Below are 24498 nucleotides of genomic sequence, written 5' to 3'. Positions count from 1 at the left end.
ATGAGAGTGTCCTGGTTTTGGCTGGGATAGAGTTATTTTTCTTCCTAGTAGCTGGTACAGTGCTGCATTTTGGACTTAGTCTGAGAATAATGTTTATAACACACTGATGTTTTATTGTTGCCAAGTAGAGCTTATCGTAAATTAAGGATTTTTCAGTTTCCCATCCTCTGCCAGCAAGCAGGTGTGCAAGAAGTTGGGAAGAATCCTGGCCAGGACATCTGACCTGAACTAGCCAAAGGGATATTCTATACCACAGAACATCATGCTCAGAATATAAACTGGGGGGAGTTGGCTGGCAGGGAATCACTGCTTGGGTATAGGTCAGCGAGTGGTGAGCAAATGCATTGTGCATCAATTGTCTTTTTTGAGTTCTATTTCTCTATTATCTTATTTTTTGGTTAAATTTATTATTGTTATATTTTATTTTATTATAGTTATTATTTTATTTTTGTTATTAAACCATTCTTATCTCAACCCATGAGTTTTAATTTTTTTTTCCCCCCATCCCACAGAGAGGGGAGAGAAGTGAGGGAGTGGGTGCATGGTGCTTAGCTGCTGGCTGTGGTTAAACCATGACGAGAGAACTGATGTACTGGGAAGATCTAAACAACCTGTCAGATCAAGTACATAGCCTTGGCCTTTGCTGGACATATTAAAAAAGGCAGAAGGAAGAGACAACACAACAAAATAACCCTAATGTGCCAGGCCAAGTGAATTCTCTGACCCCTGTGTTCAGAAAGTTACCTTTCCTTCAGCTAAATCTTCCAAATGCTGACCTTATTCAACAGTGGATACTAGACAGAAAAAACTTTTTTTTTTTCAGTTAGTCAGTGAGCGCCAAATCTTGATACTTATTGCACCGTCTTCTTTAACAGAGATCTAGATATACCTATACCATCCAGTTATTATCAAAGAAAACTTTTTTTCCAAGGCCAAACGATTTTACCTACCAAAAATTCATATCAATATTTTCCTTTTAATTCTTGGCCTTATTAATTATAATTGTGTAAGAAAAATATGCTCAGTGTGAATCAATGAGATGCAGTTTTGTCCCAGTACTTTTCCTCTTTCTGTGCTGACATCAACCCCCACCCAGGTCTCCTGCAGTCAATATAACTCCCACTCAGCATATCTTTTCCCTCCATATCTGTTCTTAAAGTTCCCACTTCTTCATCTGCCCAATGCATTCTGTTGGCAGTTAGTAAAAATGCAGCCAATAACAAAAGAAAAGCAGTGGTATGCTACAGTGACGATGAACAGTATTTGCCAACTGTCACCACATGAATGCGATGAGCTTCCAGAATTGCCCACTTTTTCATAGCATCTCACTGACTCAGATTTTTGCAAAGGTTCGGCTAGAGCTCTGCTGACCTCAGTGCACAACCAAGACCTTTCTACAGAAGATTTAAGTAACTATGGGATGTGATTTCCACAGCCCACATGTATGCTGGAGGATACCTGGAGCACTTCATTTGCCAGGGTCCACCCTAGGCCTCTCTAGGTCTGTACTTCCTTTCATAAAAGACAGGTGGGTCAGGAGAAGCTGTGAGCCCAGAACCCCTTCTGGCATCATGGGGCAGGGAAACAGCTGCGCCTGGGACCTTGGATATATGTCAGGTCCCACTGCACAGATATAATTTTTGGCAGCAAGGTCCTCTTATACCACATTGTCATAGTCAGGGCAATGCCACCATAAAATCTTAGGCCCACCAAATTTTGCAAAAAACAATCCTAAAGCTTGTGTCACACTCCAAAACTAAAAAAAAAAAAAATAAATCTTTTGTGGTTTCATACATAAAAAATGAAACTATACTCTCCTTATCTCAGTCTTTTAAAATCATATTCCTGAGATGGCACATATTCAAGTTTCATCCTGGCAAACAAAAGGAGCTGACTACAGTGCTTAGATGACCCTGATAACAGCTTTCCTGAAACAAAGCCTCTGACATCCAGCACATTTTGTACCTGTTTTTGTTCTTCTCCTAAGCCGTCCCACATTGAAGCTACAATTTTAGAGACTTCACCAAAAGTAGCATTGGGGTTTTGGCCCTTTATGGCTGCTTGAGTGTCTCGAAAGAATAATGCATAGGCAGACACAGGCTTCTGTGGCTCATTTGGGTCCTTCTTCTTCTTCTTTTTGGGAGTTTTCGGTTTCTTTCCCATATCTGAAGCAGGTCTCTTCTCTCCACCATTGACCTGTAACAAAATTAGAAAAGTACTATAAAAAAGCCAGTTTAATTCAGTCCATCCATTGTTACAGCTTCTGTGATACAAAGATTGTGTATTTTGCATGCAAAAATGGAATTTTAGTTGTCATCTTTAATAATCCAAATGTTGACACCATCTGCCTTAGTCACATGTATAAAATTAATTCTAAGTGTTTCAGATTATTTAATTTTTTCCCTCAAAGTGCTTTATATTTTGCTTTCATATAATTGTTATAATCTCATTTCTAGTTCATCTGGTCATCTTTTCACCTTTTCTAAGTTTTATTGCTAATGGCTATAAGATGCATATAATGAGTAAATTGAAATGAAACTAGTTTCATTATAGTCTGACCACCAGTTCAAGCACATGAATCACCTGCAGAGAGCAGGATTCACACTCTTTCTCAGAACTATGCCAGAACTATTCAAATCAATTTCTACTGCAACTGGTGGTACACTTTCCAGGTAATTTGAAGAGAATCTGATTGTGAATAAAATGATTAAAGTTATAGACATTCCTCTACACATCTTCTAATTAAAATCTGAAGAAACAAAGCTTTACCAGTACAGACAGTTTAGACCCCTTTGGAGGATCAGTTCTGATCCATCTGGATTTAGCTGCACATTTTCTTCCTCTGCTCATATAAAAGCAAATGGTTTGAGAAAAGGAGTGAAAGAGGAATGGTATATGAAGAAAAGCGCATGTGCATTATTTGTGTACCACCTAAAAATAACCTGCACATGAGCATCTGCACAGATTTGCTAAATGGAACTACACTTTTCCACTGAATAGCACAGACACCCTGATCACGAAAGCACCCTACCTTCCTAGGTGACTTGTAAGTGCGTAAAGGGACCTTGTCCTAATTCTTCAACAGATTGGAGCTCCACACCAAAGCAGATTCTCTTGATATGATCACTTTATTCACTATACATGGAGCAGTGATGTGTGATCTTACCAGAGGGTTCAAAGGCTTTTTTTCTCTTGTTGGCATGGCCAGAGTACTGCGCATCATAAGCATTTTGAAGTATGACAAGATCAAGAGCATAAAAGGCATGCTCTAGGCTAAGGATCTACTAGGCATGACTTTTATCCCATCTTTATATTATTAATTTTTAATAATGTATGTCAAGTGACACAGGAGAACACAGGTGTTCAAATCAGTGGAACTGCATGAGGAAAATAGTTGGAAATGCTAATTTTGAGCAAAAAACCTTCTTAATTTTTTATATACATGACTGTGTGGTGTCCAGCAGGGGCCAGATGACTGCAGTGAACAACCTGGATCTCTGCAGCTTACTAAGCACAGCAACAAAGTGATGACCGCGATTTGAAAATGAAGTTGCTTGTTTCCTGAGCATTTATGCTACAAGAGATGCATCTTTAATACACAGCTAATAGACATGGAGCCTATTGGCAGCAACAGGAAAATATTGAAAAAAGGAAGCAGTGTGCTACTCATTATTAAGTTATCAGACTTTTAGTTTCCTGTTCTTATTTCATTCTACAGAGTACACAAAACTACCAGCTAAATGGTAATTAACTATGGCTCCCTAGCTAATTTGGCAACATTCTAAACTCTTCAGACAGTTCTATGTAAACTCCATGAGCAAGCAGGCTTGACAATAATTTGGGCTACGGTTAAAATTTTATCTCTTACTTGCTAAAGTTTTCCTCTTTTCAGAGTATTTTTGGACCAATGAGATTTAGAAGTTCTCTGTATATGAGGATACCACATTACTTAAACTACCCTTAAACTAGGTGATATGCTGCAGAAACTCATGTAAGAAGTCTTCCAGTAGCTGTTCTGAGAACCACTCTAAACTCTTATTCTCCAACCTGAATGATCAAGAGACTTCAAAAACTCACTGTTAAAAAGAGAGCATTCACAGGGGAAACTCTGTTTGTCTTATATGAAAATAACAAAATAAAAAGAATACCAGAATTCCAGTACTAATAACCTTGCAAATGGCTGAGATGATGGCCTACCTTATGCTCCCATCAGTCTATCAGCTTCATAGACTCCACTTCTAACCACCAAAGCAGAGACAGATGGGAAATAAAATAAAAACCATATATATTCAGCTAGGCATAGACTTGTGCCTCAAAATCCCTGGAGGTGTAGTTAGCTCATGGTAATCCACCTCCTGTCATGGCTTATTGCTTAATTATGGTGATGTATTTAACTTATTTATCACAAGAAAGCAATAATCTTTCACTTTAAAAAAGTGTACATTAACCATGTTGCACACATAATAGATCACAAGAATATCTTGTGTAGGATTTAAAACTATCAAGTAAGGCACATCGTTGATATCTAAATGTCCCTTGAGAAGCTGGAAAATGTCTATAAGCATATTTAAAATAAACTGCAATAGTACGAAAGCCTTTAATGGAGCTAGGAGAGCTGTTTTATGCACACTATCTTGCAGTAATCGCTGTAGTTTTAAATAGATTTTAATCAAGCACCATCTGCATAATAGGCTGAACAGACAACATAGAATTCTGCTTATAACTCTTATCATATAAAGTAAATATTGTAAAACCTCTACCACATAAAGAGAATATGCTGCAGCAGTTCTTTAGTAATCGTGTTTCTGTTAGTTAATTCTTGCTACTTGCAGTCCTCTCACTATCTTCCCTCTAAAATACATTATTTGAAATTCTCTCGTAAGTGATATTCAAATGAGCATGGAAGAAAACCCTGTTATCCATCTATGAAGAAATACATATTTGCAAACCAGTAATGCTTCCAGCAGCTCACAGTTATGCTTGGCAATAACCAAATACATGTTTAACAATCCAACAGTATGAATTATGGCAAGAATTACATAAATGTAATGTTCCAATGTTGAGGTGGTCAGAATAAAGCATGTGGTAAGTGGTCACTTTGTTTAGAAATGTTTATAGTTACTTACAACTATTGATTTTTAAGTTCTCCCTTTTTTCTTCTTCTAACCATAGTCCCACATACTAGATTTAGAAGAATTAAGGAGACTTAGGGATGTACACCACTTGCTGAAACAATACCATTGGTCTGAGACTATATATTTCATATTTCCATGGACCTAGTAGCTTTCTGACTGTATATACATAGCCTTATAATTATGCTGCTGATCTTATGGTCACACAACCTCAGCTGTCTTGCTTTAGAGCAACAGTGTGTAGGGCAACTGAGCCCTCTATAATGCAGTTCCTTTCCCTTTTTTTGTGTAAGGGAATATATGACATTTAAAGTCCAAAAGGCCTATATGAAAGAGCCTTTATGAGAATGAGTATTGCAAAATTTTTAGCAGCTGCTGCCATTAGTTCTGTGTGTTGGATAAGGCTTAAAACAATTTGAATATTTATCATAGAATGAACATACAAGAAACTTAGTAGATGAACAATTACATCAGTTTGTAAAGTTTCCTTATTACTTGCATTCGGAATATGTATGTTAAGCTGAAACGGTCATGAAATTTCCACGCATGGAAATCAGTGGTTCAGTAGGGATACAATTATATTTCTAGTGCAAATGTATATAATGTACATATTTATTCATACTGTCTGTCATCCTCTTTCTATAAATTAATGCAAACATGAGTAGGACACTGAGATTTCTTTATTTTTTTCTCTAGATAGAAATAGGTATATTTGTTAGGGATTTCTCTACCAAAGCTGCTATCAAAGGACCGGTGGTTTCTCTTTCACACGTAAGGCTGGGCGTTCAGCTGGTATAAACTAAGGGAGGTCATCTGACACTGAGGTGATTTTCCATTTCAAAATGTACTTTGTCTTTTTGATCAATGTGGGTACACAGGCAAACATTTCTTGCTGGTTAACCAGGGAGAACGTCACTGTTGCTATTAACAATACAGTGAATTCAGAGGGAGTTTACACAGTGCTTTTGGCAGGAACACCTTACTGACTTCATGAAACTGCTCAGATGTGGCAAGCTCCAGCAGCTACTACATGACTACAATGTGCGCTTCTACTGAAGGACTAACTAATGAGCTCTGGCCCTGATTTAAGTAATGACACACATCTACATGATAATTTATAAAACAAAGAGAAAACAAATTTGGCAAAGTAACATTCAGGTAAAAGAGATTCTCACAAGAGACAGAATGGCCACTCTATCTCCCCCTGTCCCCATCCAGTGCCTTCTTCCACTGGTAGAAGGATTTCTGGCGTGAGAAGAACCCTCACAGGCCCCTCCAAAGCAGCTCTTAGAAAATGTAATACTGTTGTAGCTGGGGAGAAAGATCTCCACAGAAAGCTGGTTTATTTTAAGTATCCATATCCATTCAGTGGCAGCTTCCAGGAAGAGCAACGTGACAGAAAGATACACAGTGGAAGGGTTTAAATTGTAAACTGCAACAATACACTAAGTTCTTACGCTGATTATTCAAACTCTTTTGTCTTTTACGGAGGGAACTACAGCAGAACCAGCATCAGATCAGGCGTGCCAGCCCACTGCCCATCTCCGATGGTGGCCAACTTCAGACATTTTCACGAAGACCTAAGAAATCCCACAGAACACAAGTATGGCATAATCTGTCCCTCATCAAACTTGTAGTTTAAACTTTACTAGCTGAAGATGAATTTAAGCCCTCTGTCATTACTAACCAACTTTATATTCTCAAAAACTTTTCTCTTACCATGGAAATTATAATTATTGAATTTTAAGGCAAAATATCAACTTCAGCATACTGAATTTAATTTTGTTTTGTGTATTGTGCCTTTTCTCGTCTTTTTCTGCTTAGACTGAGCATGAGAGAATTTTAAAGAGATTTTTCCAAAATAACATGGCTTCTTAAAAAGTTGAACACTGTATAAACTGGCTTCCACAAAGAAAGGATCAACTTTTACTTGGTCTGCAGTACTTAGTATTTCGTTATTGAAAACATTAGCTTCAGGTGAGCACCCTCTGCACAAAACCACATGAAACCGACACTTTTTCTAGCATGAAGTGTTGCAGTGAAAAAGTACATGAAAAGTGTGGGTGAAATGACTGAAATATTTGATAGAAGCAGAAAGGATATCTTAATTATTTGAGTGGATGCTTTCTCCAGCATCTTGCACACTCCCACCAACATATGTAAAAATATTAGCAAAGAAACAGGAGTACCAAATAAATTATTCTGGAAAAGTAAAAGCTGCCTGGTATTATTTTTACATAACTGTATTCTAAAGTCTCCCTCAGTAAGGAAGTGCTCATTTAAAATGCATGAATTATTCAGTAATTTTTAAAACCTGAAGTTTGTGAAATCTGGGGAAAGTCCCGAAATAAAACTTTTGAATCAGAATTTATTCAAATGTAGTAAAACATATGTCTCCAATTACATGATTATTTTATAGCTTGAGGCATGAAAAACAATATAATTTGAAAACAAATCAGACTTACATTTCTTGACTGGATTATACCTCCTCAGTGACTCCCAATGTTTTCTTCACATTCCTCACAAGTCTGCACCTTTTCCCCACAAGACGTGGCCATGGTATGCTACATGGTACACACTACACAAGTCTGCTCTAACAAACAGGACTGCTACTTTGTAATGACTGTAAAATAAAGCTAAAGAGGTTCTTGAGTTCAATATGGTCAATACCCTGGTTTATGGGATGACTTTGTGCTGAGTCCCAACATTTTGTGTCTCAGCTTTTGTGTCTGCAAAATTAAGATAATATACTTCTGTCTGTTTTGGGAGGTTTTCAGGATTTGGGGAGGTTTGGGAGGTTTTTGCATTCTAAACCTGATATATAAATTGACATTTATCCTTCAAAGGAAATTTATTATGTAAATGACTATTACTACTTCATGCCTGTATTGACACTAAAAAGAAGCTTAAATATGTCATCATGGAGTGTCGGCACCTCCCAAAGTATAAATGCATAATGGGTCTTCAAGATTTTCAAGGTAAGATTTTTAAAGTTCATAGAGGATCTTCCTGTTCTGGTTGCTATGATGTTCCGTTTACTCATCTTGTGACCAAGTAGCAAAGACTAGCATATTGTACAGACTGTTCATACTTTTTATAGCAGTAACTTGATCTTTAACTGGGAACAAACATCCCTTCGATGCAAGTGAGAAGACTCAACCTTTATATTAAAGTCCTAGAGGAATGGCTATCCCTCAAGTGTTTTACAGGATTCCAGTTTGCTCTCACAGAAAGGAATGATGTCATTTACTCAAGCTGCCTGAAGAATTGACTGGAAACTATAAGTTCTGTATTCATAACCCTTTATTCACTTCAGTCAACCACCAACAATGTATAAAGTATCACCTTAATAACTGTGGCCATACGATTCATTTAGCAGGTCCTAAAAATATCCACCATTTACACAGTAATCCTAGCATCTAAGCCTACCTTAGAGCTATCTTCTCCTTCATCTTCATGGACTGAACTGGATGGTGAAGGAGTTGCAGATTTGCTTCCAGGTGGAGAGGGCGAGTTGTGAGGAACATTGTTTCCACCCATATTCAAACCAAGCTGTGCACTGAGCTGGGACTGGTTAATAGTAGTCAGCTGCCCGTGCTGCATCATTCCTGGCTGCCTAATATCTGCAGGTTGAACCCTTGGCCTCATGGTTGCCATCTGAGGATGGGAACTATACTGGGCTCCTTCTGTATTCCGTAAATCTTGCATCTACAAGAGGAAAAAAACTGTATTAAGCATATCACTAATAAAGTGTTCTATTCCTTCAGACCCCCATTGGCCTGATCGGTTATAGAAGGCTTAAAAGAAATGTCAAGTACTTAAATAAACATGTAAATACTGGAAATAAACAGAGTAAGGATATGATTGACATTTGCATAACACTGACTGTTATAAACTATTCAGGCTCTAGTCTCAGCCCACGGGAATAGCAAAAAGCAATGAAAGCTTGTTTCTTTATAGGGGGAACAAAAGGGCACTGCTTTCTGTAACTGCATGTAGAGTATTTCAGAAATGCTAGCAAACAGGGACAGGTTTGCATTCTGAAGTTCAGAACCAGATCAGAACATGAATATCCTCAAAACTGAAGACAATTTCCAGATCCTACTTTTCTTCTTAGGATTTTTGTGTGTGTGAGCTGTGAATTTGGGAGCTGCAGTTTTCAGAGTGAATATCTAGTACTAGGTCCAAATCTATTTTGCCTGATGATGCCCAATGAGATACTGGAATTTTCAGGATTCAGACAACTGACAAGAAGGATGAATTGATAGACTGATAAAATGATTTCTGAGTTGATTTGCTGCTAAGACATATATGAACGGAAAGCTCCGAAGTCATGGGATTGACAAATGAATCCATTGTGCTATGTGGGTCACCGCTTCTTAGCATTAACGAGACATACTATTTTAATGCAAGCAACAAATTCAGTCTCTGCAAGGATAAGAATTAAAAGCACTGGAGGATGAAACTCCTTTCTTGTCCAGAGGTCAAATGCACCACACACACACTACGGCAGATTGTCTGTAACATCTTTTCAGTATACTCATATGGAAACATGACAAATAACAAAGAGTATCAGGGAGAAGCTCAGATTTAAGCTAAGGTGTTCTGTGGGTGATTTAAAATTGAAGTGTCAGTTCAGACCCGAAATGAAATAGATATAGTTGTCTTTTTGTGCATCAGACAAACATGCTGTACAGATCGAGTTAAATCTGACAGGAACTACCATTGTGTAAGTTCCATTATGATAAGGACATGTGTTAATGGTTCAATATATTAACATAACCACATTTATTCTACCAACAGTCTTTGTTAGACGTGTCATCTGAATTGTCTAACGATCACTCAGATTTTATTTTTTTATTTAAACTTTTTGTAGCTCATGACTTCTATAACCTATCTCTCTCTCATACACACACTCCTATATATCACAGCAATCTGTAAGATAACTTTCAACCAGTAACACATAGAAAAAGAGATAAACATGTAACTTAATCTTTTCTCTTATTATTGATAGTGTAAATTTTATCAATTTTAGGGAGATACTTTATAAGCTTGGGGATTGATTTTTGTAAAGCTGGCTGGTTGGCAGTAAATCAAACTAATAATGCCATTAGTTATGGCATACTTACCACTTTACATGTATCTGTGTCTCTGAAAAAAATTTGAAATGGCTTCTGACAATGTGACATCACAATTATACCTGTATTTATATTGCTTTAGAAATTAATAGTTTCTGGTAAAAAAGGGTTATTGATACAAATATGTTTAAGTTCATTAATGACTGCTAAAGCACTGGAGGAGAGGAGCAGAGACAGCACAGAGTATGAAATCAATTGAAGGCTGAAATTTGAATCTTAGCAGACATTTTTATTTTTAAAGATTGCTACCAACTTCTTGTTCCCTTCTCTCCAATATCAGCTCACCTTCTTGCCAAAGACATTAGCCTTAAAAGCTATCACTATCTCTGCCTCTACCAGACAACCCGTATGCAAACAGTTGTGCCCATGAATCTGTAATTGCTGCTTGGCTGTTTTGCTCCAGTTCCAGCTTTCGGGCTGGGCAGCAGTTGGAGAATGGGAAGTGGGAGTGTGGACTGTCACGAGCCGTCTCGGCCAGCACGGGGTGAGCTGGCAGGGGGATGGAAACCCACCCACTCCCTTGCGTGATGGGGAGAGGGAGGCACAACCCTCCCAAAAGCCCTCCCTTCACCCTGTCTGCGTCACTTAAGCCCCACCGTGGGTGTTTTCCCTCCCTGGGCTGCCCACCACCCTGCAGGGACTGAGCCCACTCTGCCCAGCTTGGCAATGCCTTGGATTTTTGAGGTGCAACACCTCACAGTGCTGGATTGCAGCTGGGGATAAATCCACTCGTGAAAGGCTGGAAGAGCAAGACCACTTTTTAAGAAGAATAACAATCCTAATGATTTTATAAACTCCAGAAAGGAAAAAAGCATTACCTGAAACTCCTCTTATTTTAAATGAACTTGCAAAGTATCTACCTCTGAAAGCAAGGCAAAGGTTATAACTTTAATTACTTTTCCCAACTAAAATATAATAGAATTGCTATTATTCAAATGATCTCTCCTTTATTAAAAACTCTTCATATGAGCTTCAAATATTATCAGATAGTTACTGCAGAACATTCTGTGTTTGTCGTCTTTAAACAACATATATTTTTAAACAGTCTGTGATTCACTTTTAGCTCTGGTGCTGAACATACACTGTGTTTTCAGATAACATGACACCAACTGGATGGTACTGGATGTATCCCCATACAAAACACGTGTATATATATATACATCTATCTGCAAGAGAACCCTTCACTAGTGAAATTCTGAGGACTGCAAATTAGATGGTGCAGTTGAAAAAACCCAGTATTTTTCTTTTCACATGAATTCAGCTTGACTTCTGAATTTTAAATCAGATTAATACAAGACTACCTTTACAAAACCAAGTAAGTTTATTTAACAGTATATGCACCCTTTCAGATGCTAAACCAGAAACCCTCACCTAAGGGACCTGGTGCAGAGAACATGCCAGTGTAAGTCCATCACACAGAGCTGTGGCCCTCAGCAAGGAGGATCCACATCTGCAGATGAGGTTTCTGGCTCACCTCTCTGCCATGTCCCACAGAGTCTGCCTTCCCCCATCCTACTTCTTCCTAGTGAAAAAGTGGGATTGTCTAAGAAAATGGAAACTGCTCATTCCTTGAGTAAGAACGGGCAGCTAACCACATAACTGTGAAAAGCTGAGATTACACCGTGGAAAACATGTGATGATGAACCTTCAGGTTCCTAAAGGGTCAACAAACCAAGAACTGTCCCATCTTCCCTGCTGGGTTCAAGAACAGTCCCACCCATGAAAACCACACGCTTGGGTCACTGCTGTGGCATGGCAGTATGCCCCTGTTTCAAATGCCGTGACGACCTCATCTCTGCAGGAACAGTGGCACTAATCACACAGACTCTCTGTCAACATTACATGCAAAGTATGACCAATTTCTTTTAAACTGCTTCAAAATCAGAACCTGTTCCTTGTTCCTCCAGATGGAGTTTTACAAAACCCACCAATGTGTAGCTGTGCTGGAGCCATATTCAGTATGCAGAAGCAATATTGCGAACACACTCCTGCCGAATGCAAAGCTGAATACAAATCCTGTTGGGTGGCAAAATGCCAAATGGAAGAACAAAGTTAAAGATTTTGAGTGTTACAGAGGATAAGGACAGTCTTAAAGTGACGCCTTCAATGGTCTCTCTGATGAGGTAATAATGATAATATCTGGCACTTTAATATCATTCTCCATCTGTCAGTTCCAGGATGTTTCACAACTTGTGTTATATTCAGCTTTAGAACATGCCTGGTTTTATTTTGGTTTTACTAAAGGGGAAACTACGATACATTTCTTTTCATGGTTATTTTTTTTTTTCTGTTTGCATTTCGCTTATAAGCAGAAACTGAGCATCCACACATGTAAGTGTTTGACTGCAAGTTAAAAGGCATAGTAAAAGCCACTAATTTTGAGGTGTGTACCAATAACCCTTATTGGTATATATTTAGTGCAAAACCAGAACAGGGCTGTCTGGCTGAAAACAAACTCCTGATGCTCTGCTCAAAGTTTCTAAGGTACCAAGAACAAAGCTAACATCAGACCATCGTTCTCCCCATCAGCTTAAAGCAAAACCAAAACAAAGCATGCAGTGCAGAATACAGTGATATCATCCCTGCACAGAAACATCTTCCTGCAGGACAATGTGAGTACAGTATCCTAATCACAGAATCAGAGAAAATAGTGCTAGAAGGGACCTCAAAAGGTTATTTAGTCCAACACTTTATCTCACAGCAGGATTAGCTATACCTAAATCATTTCTGACAGATGTTTGTCTAACCTCTTCATAACCTCCCTAGGCAATTCTTGTGCTTAACTATCCTTACAGTGGAAAGGGCTTTTTTCCGTAATGTCTCACCTAAATCTCCTCTGTTGTAATTTAAACCTACTACTTTTTGTTCTGTTCCCAGTGGACATGAGGAATGCTTTTCTCCTTCTTTACAGAAAAGTTGTACACGCTAGAAGGCTATTATGAATTTCCTTTCAGTTTTTTGTTCTTTAGACTAAACAACTAAACCTGAAGATTGAGACTTTTTCATATGCTGTGTTTTCTACACTTCTGAACATTCTTCCTGCTGTCCTCTGGACTATGTCCAATAACCTTCATCTTTCTTGAAATATTGTGCCCTGAAGTCCACATAATACAGATATTCTTCTCTGACACAGCGTTCAAATAGAATCCTTCATCTATCACATGATATAGTATATAGCGTTAAAAAAATCCCTAATTATCTGTCTTTTCATCACAAGCTGGTTAAGTCATGAAAGATGCAGAAATAGTCAAATTGTAGGACCCCTAACTCATGTCCCAGAAGGTGACTTTCCTGAAGCAAATAATTTTTTTCAAAGAAGCATTAAGCAGGCAGTTTCAAAAGGAATTTGTTGTTAGAAAAATAATTTCTACATTATTTTTCTTGTTATAATTTAAGAACTGCTATGCAACATCTCTCTGAAAAGCCGTAGAAGTCCGAATTGTCCTCCCTATTTAATTTATAATGAATGTTACCATTAGATTAAAGAAGAGACAGGCTGCCTTAACAGATTGAAGTAAATACAACACGTCTAAGTATATGTAAGAAACACCAGGGATTATATACTGGAGATGAAAACATTAAAAGATAAGGAAAAATACACAGGCCTTACTCACTGAAGCAGGTGAAGATCACGTATCTCACTACCCTGGACAATTCATATCAAGGCACAGCAGGCACTATTTCTATTACCACCATCAGGTCTTACAATGATTTTTGCTTGGTTTTCTACTAGCTGAGAGCTCTTATGAACTTTCTGATAGACACTGTGGAAGTGGTTGACAGCTCTTTGCTTCTTGTCTAAGTGGTCAAGGTAAGTCAGACAGCAACAGTTTTTCACACTGGAAGATGCTATGTTTCAATCAATTAATTAAAAAAAGCCCAAAAAACACAACAAACAAAGGGAGAAAAACCCAGGGGATCTTAAGTATCGTCTATGAAGATACCCACAGTGTGCTTTCTTCTTTACTGGCATCACCCATCTGACTCACCATGTAGGCATCACAGACATTCTTTGGTAGGCAGAAGAGGTTCCTGTTATTAGTCATATTCTCATTTATATTCCCAGGACAACTCATGCCACTAGTTGTCCCATACTAAATCTGAATGTTTGTTCCCATCTAATGTACATTAAAATGCAGCACTAGGTCCAGCTGTGCCAACCTCCTGAAAAGCCAAGACATTGTCTTAGAAATGTTATTGGTTTTATTTTAGGTGCTTTAATTGTCTTCTAACATAAACCAATGCACATCTGCAAGATGTTTTCCAGTGACACAGAGATGCTCATTAAAAAAGATAGAAAAAAAATTGAATTCCTACATCATCACTTGACTCTGTAAGTCAAGGTTTCAGAAGAGAAGAAAAGATAACATTAAATTGTCAGACAGCTTTGTGAGAGCTGGCACACAGAGAAGGAATTGTGTTTGGGAGACCATACCTACCATTCATGATCAAAACAAACAATTGAAAAGGCAAAAAGCTCATAATTTTTTTTAATGATCCAAGATGCAACCAATACATCATACAATCAGAGCTAAGTTTAAACTTAAAAGAGTGTCTAGAAATACAGAAATGTCCATTTTAGACACCTTTCATCAGTTCATATTGATAAGTAAATTTGTAGATGACACCAAGTTGGGTGGGAGTGTTGATCTGCTCGAGGGTAGGGAGGCTCTGCAGAGAGACCTGGACAGGCTGGAGCCATGGGCTGAGGCCAACTGGAGGAGTTTCAATAAGGCCAAATGCCGGGGGCTGCCCTTGGGCCACAACAACCCCCAGCAGAGCTACAGGCTTGGGGAGGAGTGGCTGGAGAGCTGCCAGTCAGAGAGGGACCTGGGGGTGCTGATTGACAGCCGGCTGAACAGGAGCCAGCAGTGTGCCCAGGGGGCCAAGAAGGCCAATGGCATCCTGGTTTGTGTCAGCAATAGCGTGGCCAGCAGGGACAGGGAAAGGATCTTACCCCTGTACTTGGCACTGGTGAGGCCGCCCCTCGATTCCTGTGTTCAGTTTTGGGCCCCTCACTACAAAAAGGACATTGAATGACTCGAGCGTGTCCAGAGAAGGGCAACGGAGCTGATGCAGGGTCTGGAGCACAGGTCGTACGAGGAGCGGCTGAGGGAACTGGGGGTGTTTAGTCTGGAGAAGAGGAGGCTGAGGGGAGACCTCATCGCCCTCTACAGCTACCTGAAAGGAGGGTGCAGAGAGCTGGGGATGAGTCTCTTTAACCAAGTAATAAGCGATAGGACAAGAGGGAATGGCCTCAAATTGCACCAGAGAAGGTTTAGACTGGATATTAGGAAGCATTTCTTTACAGAACGGTTTGTTAGGCGTTGGAATGGGCTGTCCAGGGCGGTGGTGGAGTCCCCATCCCTGGAGGTGTTTAAGAGTTCGGTTGACATAGTGTTGAGGGATACGGTGTAGTTGGGAACTGTCAGTGTGAGGTTAATGGTTCGACTGGATGATCTTCAAGGTCCTTTCCAACCTAGACAATTCTGTGATTCTGTGATAATCAAGCAGTAGTACCTCATGGTTATTCAGTGCATGTTGGTGGTTAGGATCCTAGATGAATAGCAACTAAATCAAAAGCAAACCATGCAGTTTCATGTGTTGTTTTCCATCATGATGATGCTATTCCATGAGATAGCTTAAAACCTGAGATAACTTGAACATCTGTTGTTGTACACTAAGAGAAAACATGAAAAGTGACCTCAGTATTTACAAGTCCAAAATCTGACAAGAAGTTAGGATTCACTGATGAGAGTGGATGAAACTGGCAATTGGTATGTGTGTTCTGTCCTGAACGAAGACTGTCAAACCCAAAGATCCACATACTATCAGATCTTTGTTTCCATTGAGTTAAAGTAGAAATCATATCTGCAACTAAGTCTTCTTTTAGCACATATATAACAGAATGACTGCTAAAGAAAGACTTGTTAAGAAAGCTAAGTTTATTGTAAAATGACCACAGAGAATCATTCAAAACACATTAAAAGGAATAACTCAAAGCACCACCTAACAGAGGAAGGGATGTGTGTTTTCATCATCTCATTTTTATAATTCTCTTCTGTATCAGCTAACTGCATAATGAAAGACTAAGTTTTAAGGTAAGTGGGTATTTGGGGAATATTTTAGTGTCATACACAAGTGTATTTTATATAGTATGCCCAGTGCATTTTTCAGCATGAAATGAATAGATCATTCAAAATTTCTGTTGACTAGGAGAACAGTCTTAAAATTAAACAGTAGAAACCTCACATGTAAAAAGAACCCTAAACTAGAAAAAACCCTATTAAATTTACTACTCTAATCTTTTAAAAATCATTCTGTTAAAAATTAAACCACTTCAGGTTGTTTTATATAGTACTGGTTCTGTAAGTTATCTTAAGCTCCTTTAAAACAATTATATACTCAAAATTCAGCTGCAAAATTTTATAGCACGATCATATAATGACAAGAATGCAGTAATATACAGTTTCTATATTTCTTGGTACACAGTTAATTTGGTGACTATTAACATTCTTTTCTACTTTATGTTTTAATATCCTTTGAGTCACACAGGGCCAAGGTCTCAAAACTAATCATAAAAAACTACTGACTGCTATTCACTCTAATATAATAACCCTTTATTTAAAACAACCTCCAATAAATTTCATTATAAGAAGTTATTAAAAGGGTTAAAAACCTATTAAATGTCAAAGAATTTGCCTGACTCAAACTTCTAATAAAGAAACAGAATAGGCTTTCTTTCTGAATTATTTAAATCTTTACTGACTGTGCACTGAACCATGAAATTAGAAAAGTGTTATTAGAAGTGTTCTCTGGTTTTTATAAAAGTTGTAGCATAGAATATATCAAACCACAGTCTTTAACTAGACTAGTTAAAGAAATGGGTTTTTAATCCTGAATACATGGTTTTCACTGATATAAAGGGTCATAATTAAAAGTCTGGCCTGGAAGCTGAAGATAATAAAATTATTATTACAGGAGCATACATGTTCATTTGGTATATTCTGGATGCATGTTTCCATTTTAATTTGGACAAATATCTTCAATTTTGTTTGATCTTGCCAAGTCCACTAATTTGGACCCTCTCAGCAAACAATTAAGCTTTTAATAGTGACTCATTTTAAAGAATTAATGGTGAATAATTTATGTTATCTTTTTCTCTTTTCTTAAGTGTCTAATGCTTAACATCAGGTATATGTTAACAGCAGACAAATGGAATATAGGAGGTACAAGTCAAATATCCTAGCACACATCTGATAATAATATTATCCCTTCACTGCTTTTTTGCAAATAATAACAGAACCATTTTCTGTTTCACCAGTTATTTACACAAGGAAAACAATCATGCACTTCACATTTAGTTTAGTGATGCCAAAGAACTCCTGAGTCAGCAGTATATTCACAGGTTCATGCAAACACACCTGAATCAATAGCCTTTCCTCAAAAGATATGAAGTCAGAAAGATGTTTGAGAGAGACAATATTGTGTCCCCTTCTTTTAGACAATAAAAATAGAAGCATCCAAGGGATATGAAATGATTAAATCTAGGAATACAAACTAGGTCCTTGGAAATACTGTGAACAGCGTGAAGCTATGCTTGCTGTAGGGCAGGAGGGAAAAGGGGATGTAGGCAGCTACTGACATCTTTGCAGTGCTTTGCTCTGGTGACTGACCAGCAACACAGTAGCCAGCATGAGATTGCTGTAACCTTCATTGGCTTCTATTCTATTCTATTCTATTCTATTCTATTCTATTCTATTCTATTCTATTCTATTCTATTCTATTCTATTCTATCCTATCCTATCCTATCCTATTCTGGTTTTTTATGACAGTTTAGAACTATCTTCCTGCAGTGAGTTGGGCAATGTGACATCTCTCACATGTTTGCTCTATCTGCTTTAACAGACAAAGGTACCCTGACCACACCATCCATCTTGCCCTACCACAAAGTAGAGGAATTTGTATTGGATAGTTTTATATTAATAAAACAGTCTAGAGAGTCTTTCTTGAATCAGTGTTACCTTCCAGTAGATGATTTGTAAATTCTACAGATTTGCCAAGAGAGGATCTGGCCACATAAGAGCATAGAGTGCTAAGCAATGGTCAGGGTAAGGAAAGTAGTTAGTGCATAGCTGTATAACTCACACTGTTGTCAGGGTATCTGCCATTGAATTTTGTCACACGTTTTAAATATTTTATATGGTAGTGTTATTATTTAGGAGATTGGGGGATTTAGCATTTAAAAAAATAAATTTCCAATGAGATACTCATATTCATCACATTACATATTTCAAAAGAAAGTGAAGCTTGCATAGTATTTAGAAAGTGCTTATTTCAAAATGGAAATATTGAAATTAGACTGGGATGTTTAAAGGTATTTAAGGATGTTTACACTTAGTATAGAATAACATGTGACTTTACAGTATTTATTATGTTAAGACTGACTCCATGCGAATGATTTGGGTATGCCAGTGTTTGTATGCTTAGGCTAACACAGATGCAGTCATTTACTAACTTGGAGTGAAAGTCTTTGAGGAAGATGGTGAGACTTCAATGACCAAGTAACACTTTGAATTCAAGTCCATTCAGGCTCTTATATTGTTTTAATGAGTTTAGTTTCAGTAAGGGATGGCTGCCCAAGCAGAAGCTACTAGACCTACATTCCTTAATGACAGATACATCAGGGAAACATACTGAAAGGTAAAACAGAAAACCTAAGAGTTATAACTACAGATCATTCTTGGTGACTCCATACTGCATGTCATGTTAATTCATGCTCTGCCTCAGTTCTCGTCTTCTCTTGAAAAAGCTCAACCCTAGATTTGCAGTGCTGCATTATCTCCATGCACAGCAACGAATTCTGGAGATTGATGGTGAACTGGAGTCTGCTTTTCTCACCCTGTACACCATGTGAAGTTAAAGGACAATGAACGGTCAGTTCCTTCTAATTGGCAAGTTTGGTCAAACCTATGAAATAGTCAATAGTTTATATAACGCAAAAAGGTTTTCAAAAATGATTCATCTGAAATGCATATTCAGCTAATTTGCGTCCTTCTGTGCCTTCCGTGGTTCCTCTTATCTCAATAATTGTTCCATTTGCCTACCCCAACAAAGGGTCTGCTGCTCATTGAGTTTAATATTTTATCTGAAAAGCCACGTTCCTCAGGTTGAATGATAGGATGTCTGCCTAAGTGCAGGGGATGTCCATGTGGGAAGAGACAGAAAAATCCTTCTGGTTAGGAAATCACACTAAACCAGCTGTGACACCTGAAGAGTTGGTGCAATATTGGGATGTCTTGTGTCTCTTAACTCTACAGAAAAACTCTCTAGGATTTGAACTGCATCTTATCTCAGTCCCCAAAAATGCCAATACCCTCACAAAAGTGCACTCTGCAGCACATCAGCCGGAACAAGAATTTTTGAAATACCATCAATAAGATTTAATCTAAGTATGGTACTTCACTGAAAAAGGCTTTTGCAAGGGAGGAGAGGCTGTCTTTACAGTGCTGATCACCTTTTTAGGCACTGGACAGAAATAAAGGGCAGAAGGATCTCAAACGAAAATCTGTGTCACCCAGAAGGCAGAAAAACAACTAAAACCTGAGTTGTGCTATGTGCTCTAATCATCTCATTACTCTCATCATTAGGCTTATGAGATTTCCTGCTGTTCTGCACAAACATTTAACGGACCTTGTTTCCATTCCAATGTGATACAAATCTGGATCTTTAAAACTGGAGTAACAGTGGCAGATCTAGTCTGCAGTTGTCTGTATTCTTTGGCTTGGGCACTGTGATGTGGAGCATCCTTGAAATTATTTCCTGGACCCATAGTGTCCTACCTGAGGTTGTGCTATACAAATGGCGTTGTGACTGCAACAAAATCTCCTACAGAATTAATAATAAGTAAAGTCTGAACAGCAATGGCTGGATTAGGGAGACTCAGCTAGATCAGAGTTCTGAAGGCTCATTGATAAATACAATCCCTGTTTAAGCAAACCGTTTTGCTAGACATTTCAGTCTTGGATAGAAATGGGGCTGTTCTAGCTCTTGCATTCCCATACACAACAGTTGTATTAAACCAAACAAAACCTTCCTGTAACTCCCTGGCACCCTGGTACTAATCTACATAGAATTATGACTGCATATTATCCATCAATCACCAGTGACGTGTGTTTGCTGAAAACCAAAGTCATCTAGGTTTTGGGTGTGCATTTTGCGAATTTCTGGACTAAGTTAATTTTTCCTTGATAAAGATCATATTTTTCCTGTCCAGTACCAGTAGACCTGAAAAAAAACCTCATATCCCACATGATTCCACTTTTTATTATGTACAAAATCATCACAAAGAACATAATTTAGACTAGTAAGAATGACTTGGATGGTTTAAATTACATTAGTGAAAGGATCTTTTACCAAATCTTGTTGCAGCCCTGTAAACTCAGTGTGAGTGATAGCACTAATGGAAGTTGAAACGAAAGGTCTAAAAAATGTGTAACTCAGAAGAGATTGTTTTCCATATATATGGTCTTGTTATCAAGTGATAAACTTACTGATATTTTTAACTATGTTGTCATGATTTTTCCTGCCCTAGTCAAATATTGTGGGTTTTGTAAATGTTAAGCACACGTGTTACTGCCAGGGAAGACACTTTTTCTAAGTTATGAAAAATATACTTGGCTCTTAGGGAAAAGGTGATTTAATGATATGCTAATAAGTCCATCATTCTTCTGTACTGTATTATTTACAATTTTGTCTCTAAAACCTATTTGACATCTCCAGTGTAATTATCCATCTGCAGCTTGCCAAGTCCAATATTATAATTCTGAAACAAGAAAAATCTCAATCATTTTATTTTCAACTATGTAGAAGATGAACAGATATCCAGCAGTCTCAAAAGATTAAAATTACAAAATCTATTTTGCTTAGTGTCCATTATATTAACATGCGACAGAAGACCTTCCTGGGAACCTTCTTTTAAATTTAAGAATATATCTTTATTTTCCTGGTTTAATATTTCTAAATATTGGATACTTTCCTTAATAAAGCCTGATCAACTTAACAAAACAATTTAAGAGAAAAAAGTGAAAGCCATAACTTTTTGAAAAGGAATACTTTGGCCAATCACAACTTACGATTTCATTTTAAACTCATTATTCAGTCTATTCTTTTTGATCATGAAGCCTCTTATTGTCCCATTAATAATGAGAAAAAAAGCAGTAACCTTGGTTTTGGCTGAGAAAACTTTTTCCTTTAGCTTACAAACTTGTACTTTCAACATTGCTGAGCAGCAACCAACAGCTGGGGAAGTGATTTTTTCTGACCTTATATACAGTGATTTCAGTATATTTCTGCATGCCAGGGAAGCATACTGGAGTCTGTGGTAAGAATCTGTTGTGATATAATAGTTGTTTTGCATATCCTGACGCAGATAAACTCAGGGTACATCACCTGTTTTGTATGATATCCACTATATAGTGTATATATACTATATATATAGTTATAGTAACATTTAGGGAGGAACCAATTCCTATCTGCAAGGCAAAAAAATAGCGAATGAAGAAATGTACAGAACATGATCTCAGTACATTAAAAAAACCCACCTTGAAATACAAAAGTTTTCAAGCTTTGGAAATGATCTCTTCATGGTGAAGAAAGAGAAGGAAGAATAGGTAACACAGCAGATTAATGAGTTGGACTTTAGAGGGAATTTTTCAATTTAGAAAAGGCTGTAACCACTGTGCATTCAGAGTGATGATGTCTAGAGAGAAGACAACCTTTCAAAGAAATGGCCCTGGTGTTTTCTCAGCACAGCCTCACAAGTTCACAAAAGTGTTGAAATGCTTTTGTCTGGATGAACAGTTGCATCACTTTAAAGAAAATCTGAAGTACTCTATGACGTTTTCCCCTTCCCTTTCTTCTTGGATGAGGGTCTAGTCATATTAATCTACTTCTAATTTCTGTTTGGGATTATCTAACCTACTAATGTCCAGAGTTGAACATAATGATGAGTAATAATATTCATACAGTACAAAACACAACTGCTTAATTCCCTGGGGTTCAGGCTGCTGTGAGCACACCAAGTTTGTTCTGAAATTCCCAAACTCTTCTGCTGCCCATACATCAGCTCTGTTGACAGACAAAGGCCTTAGTTCTAATTTTCAATGTATTAATGGGTCAAATCCTGATGAATGTGATTGAATAAAAACCGAATCTTAGATGGGATCTATGTACCAAGCTTTTACACTGCCAGAAGGTAACCCTGGAAGCTACCCTGACCCAGCAAGTACTCAGATGCTATGGAAGAGAGTATTTAATCATTAGAAAGATTAGAATTGACATAATCTCAAAATGACATGACAGAGAAATATCCAAAATAACAAAAAGACCTATCCACACTGTTTTATCACCTCACAGGCTGCCTTCAGGTGAGCTCTTCATACTAGTGTAGCATTCAACCAGTGTGTAACTTTACTTTGCATTATCACAGCTCTTTAAGTTTCATTAATACTGTAGAATGGGGTCATCCTCTACCAGTAATTGTGAATTTTGTAACTACAGAAATTTACTTTATCCTCTTTTACTTCTCTCAGCAAAGCAATCATTTTACTTCAGGAAGAAATTTTAAAATGTAGTTAGTTGCTGTGTGTGCAAAAGTGCATCCATGACTGTTCACATAATTACTGCAATTATGAATGCAATTCAGGTAAATATGCAAGCAAACTACTAGCTAAGCCTCTAACTGGTAATTTATGTGTGCCTTTACCCAATTTGCATGGGCAATTTTTATAATTATCTTCCCAGGTTTAGTACGTAGATCTCAGGACTCAGTTTACATAAAATCTGACTGAATGACTAATGAAGGACTGATGAAGGATGTACAAGTGACTAGTGGAATAAGGAAATTAGAAGCATATGGAAAGAAAATAAACCAAACTAAGTCAACTTCAGCTTATGCATTAGCCTTTGTTTACATCACATTTTGAAAGCGGAGGACATACACTAGGTAGGTTGAGTTCCTTCAATTATCCTTCCTTCTGTTTTCAGTGCGCAACGTACCCCTTATGGCAGTCAAGAAACACAATGATTTTCAAACAGACAAGCTATATATGTATAGTGTAATTTACAGTAAGTGAAATTGTCATTTTAAGTGTCTAATTCTTCATCTGAGAAAAGCAGAGGAGTTCTTCATGAATGTAAAGCCAAAACAGGGTCCCAGTGGTGTTTACAGATAAGCAATTGAATGAGTTTACAAGTGTCCTCTTTCTCTGAAGAATAAAAGAAAAATGCTGCATTCGACTGACAGAGGCATTTCAACAAATTATACTTCTGTTGCTACACTTAAAACCACATTAATAAAAAAATCTTGGTTTGTTTATTTTGCATGTTAAGAAGATGAGAATAAAAGCATTTTCAAATGAAAAACATAACTAGATACTTCTGTTAACCTTGAGCATTAACTACAAAAAAGACACTGGCATTACATTTACATTCTAGGTTTCTAAGGAGAATTGCACCAAAATACATATAAAATATGCATGTGTTAGAGAAAAGAAAGGATCCTAAAGTGCCTTCTATGATACTCTGTGAAAACTACATCCCATTATGGAAACCTTAAAATCAAGCCCATACATTTAATTATTGCAAACTTAACTGTAAAGATTAACATCTGTAATATTTAGGAAAAAAATATTTAAAACTTTTTAAAATTATATATTTAAATTTAGATAATTTAGAGATTTATTTTGAAAATTCTGAGTTGCTTTTGCACAGTGTAATGCTATAGTTGGCCTTTATGGTACCTGAAACGTATTGCTTTTATTCTCTAAGTTGAGTAAACAGCATCTGCCATAAGAAGTGTGTTTTTTTAGGGTAGATTGTTCAGATGTAGTCATATATAGAATACTTGATTCCCATGTAGCTCCAATTAATCTTCTTACATTATTAAATTTTACTCCTGTCAGCATTGTAGAGTAAACAAACCACAGGATAATAAGTGGGGCTTTATTCTTGCTAAGAAATGGTAAACTGAATTCTTAAATGAATCCTAGATGAACTACCAACCTCTGACACCTAAACAAATTCGATACCAGCACAACAGAGTGAAAAGGGATGACATATAAGAAACAAACAAACCAGCAAATCCCTACTCGTAAACAAGTAACACTTTCTATGTCTTAACAGTATTGCTGAGATAATTTAGTTTGAAAACTACTGACACATGATAT

At 37.4% G+C, this 24498-nt stretch overlaps 1 protein-coding gene across 4 annotated transcripts in view; it reads right to left on the bottom strand.

Annotated features, from left to right (window-relative positions):
• TOX (thymocyte selection associated high mobility group box) overlaps window positions 1-24498 on the bottom strand; it is a 226604-nt gene that overhangs the window by 37558 nt on the left and 164548 nt on the right. For 3 of the 4 annotated variants that reach the window (XM_074897711.1, XM_074897709.1, XM_074897712.1), the window contains exons 4-5: window positions 8562-8840; window positions 1966-2196 (exon numbers count right to left, since the gene is read on the bottom strand). In XM_074897711.1, the coding sequence (XP_074753812.1) occupies window positions 1966-2196; window positions 8562-8840 (510 nt within the window). The remainder of the gene's footprint in view (window positions 1-1965; window positions 2197-8561; window positions 8841-24498) is intronic. The other variant, XM_074897713.1, reaches the window with a different exon arrangement.

This window comes from Athene noctua, chromosome 2 (genome assembly GCF_965140245.1).
Source record: "Athene noctua chromosome 2, bAthNoc1.hap1.1, whole genome shotgun sequence".
Lineage (NCBI taxonomy): Eukaryota > Metazoa > Chordata > Aves > Strigiformes > Strigidae > Athene > Athene noctua.
This window is presented reverse-complemented; position numbering and strand designations above follow the sequence as displayed.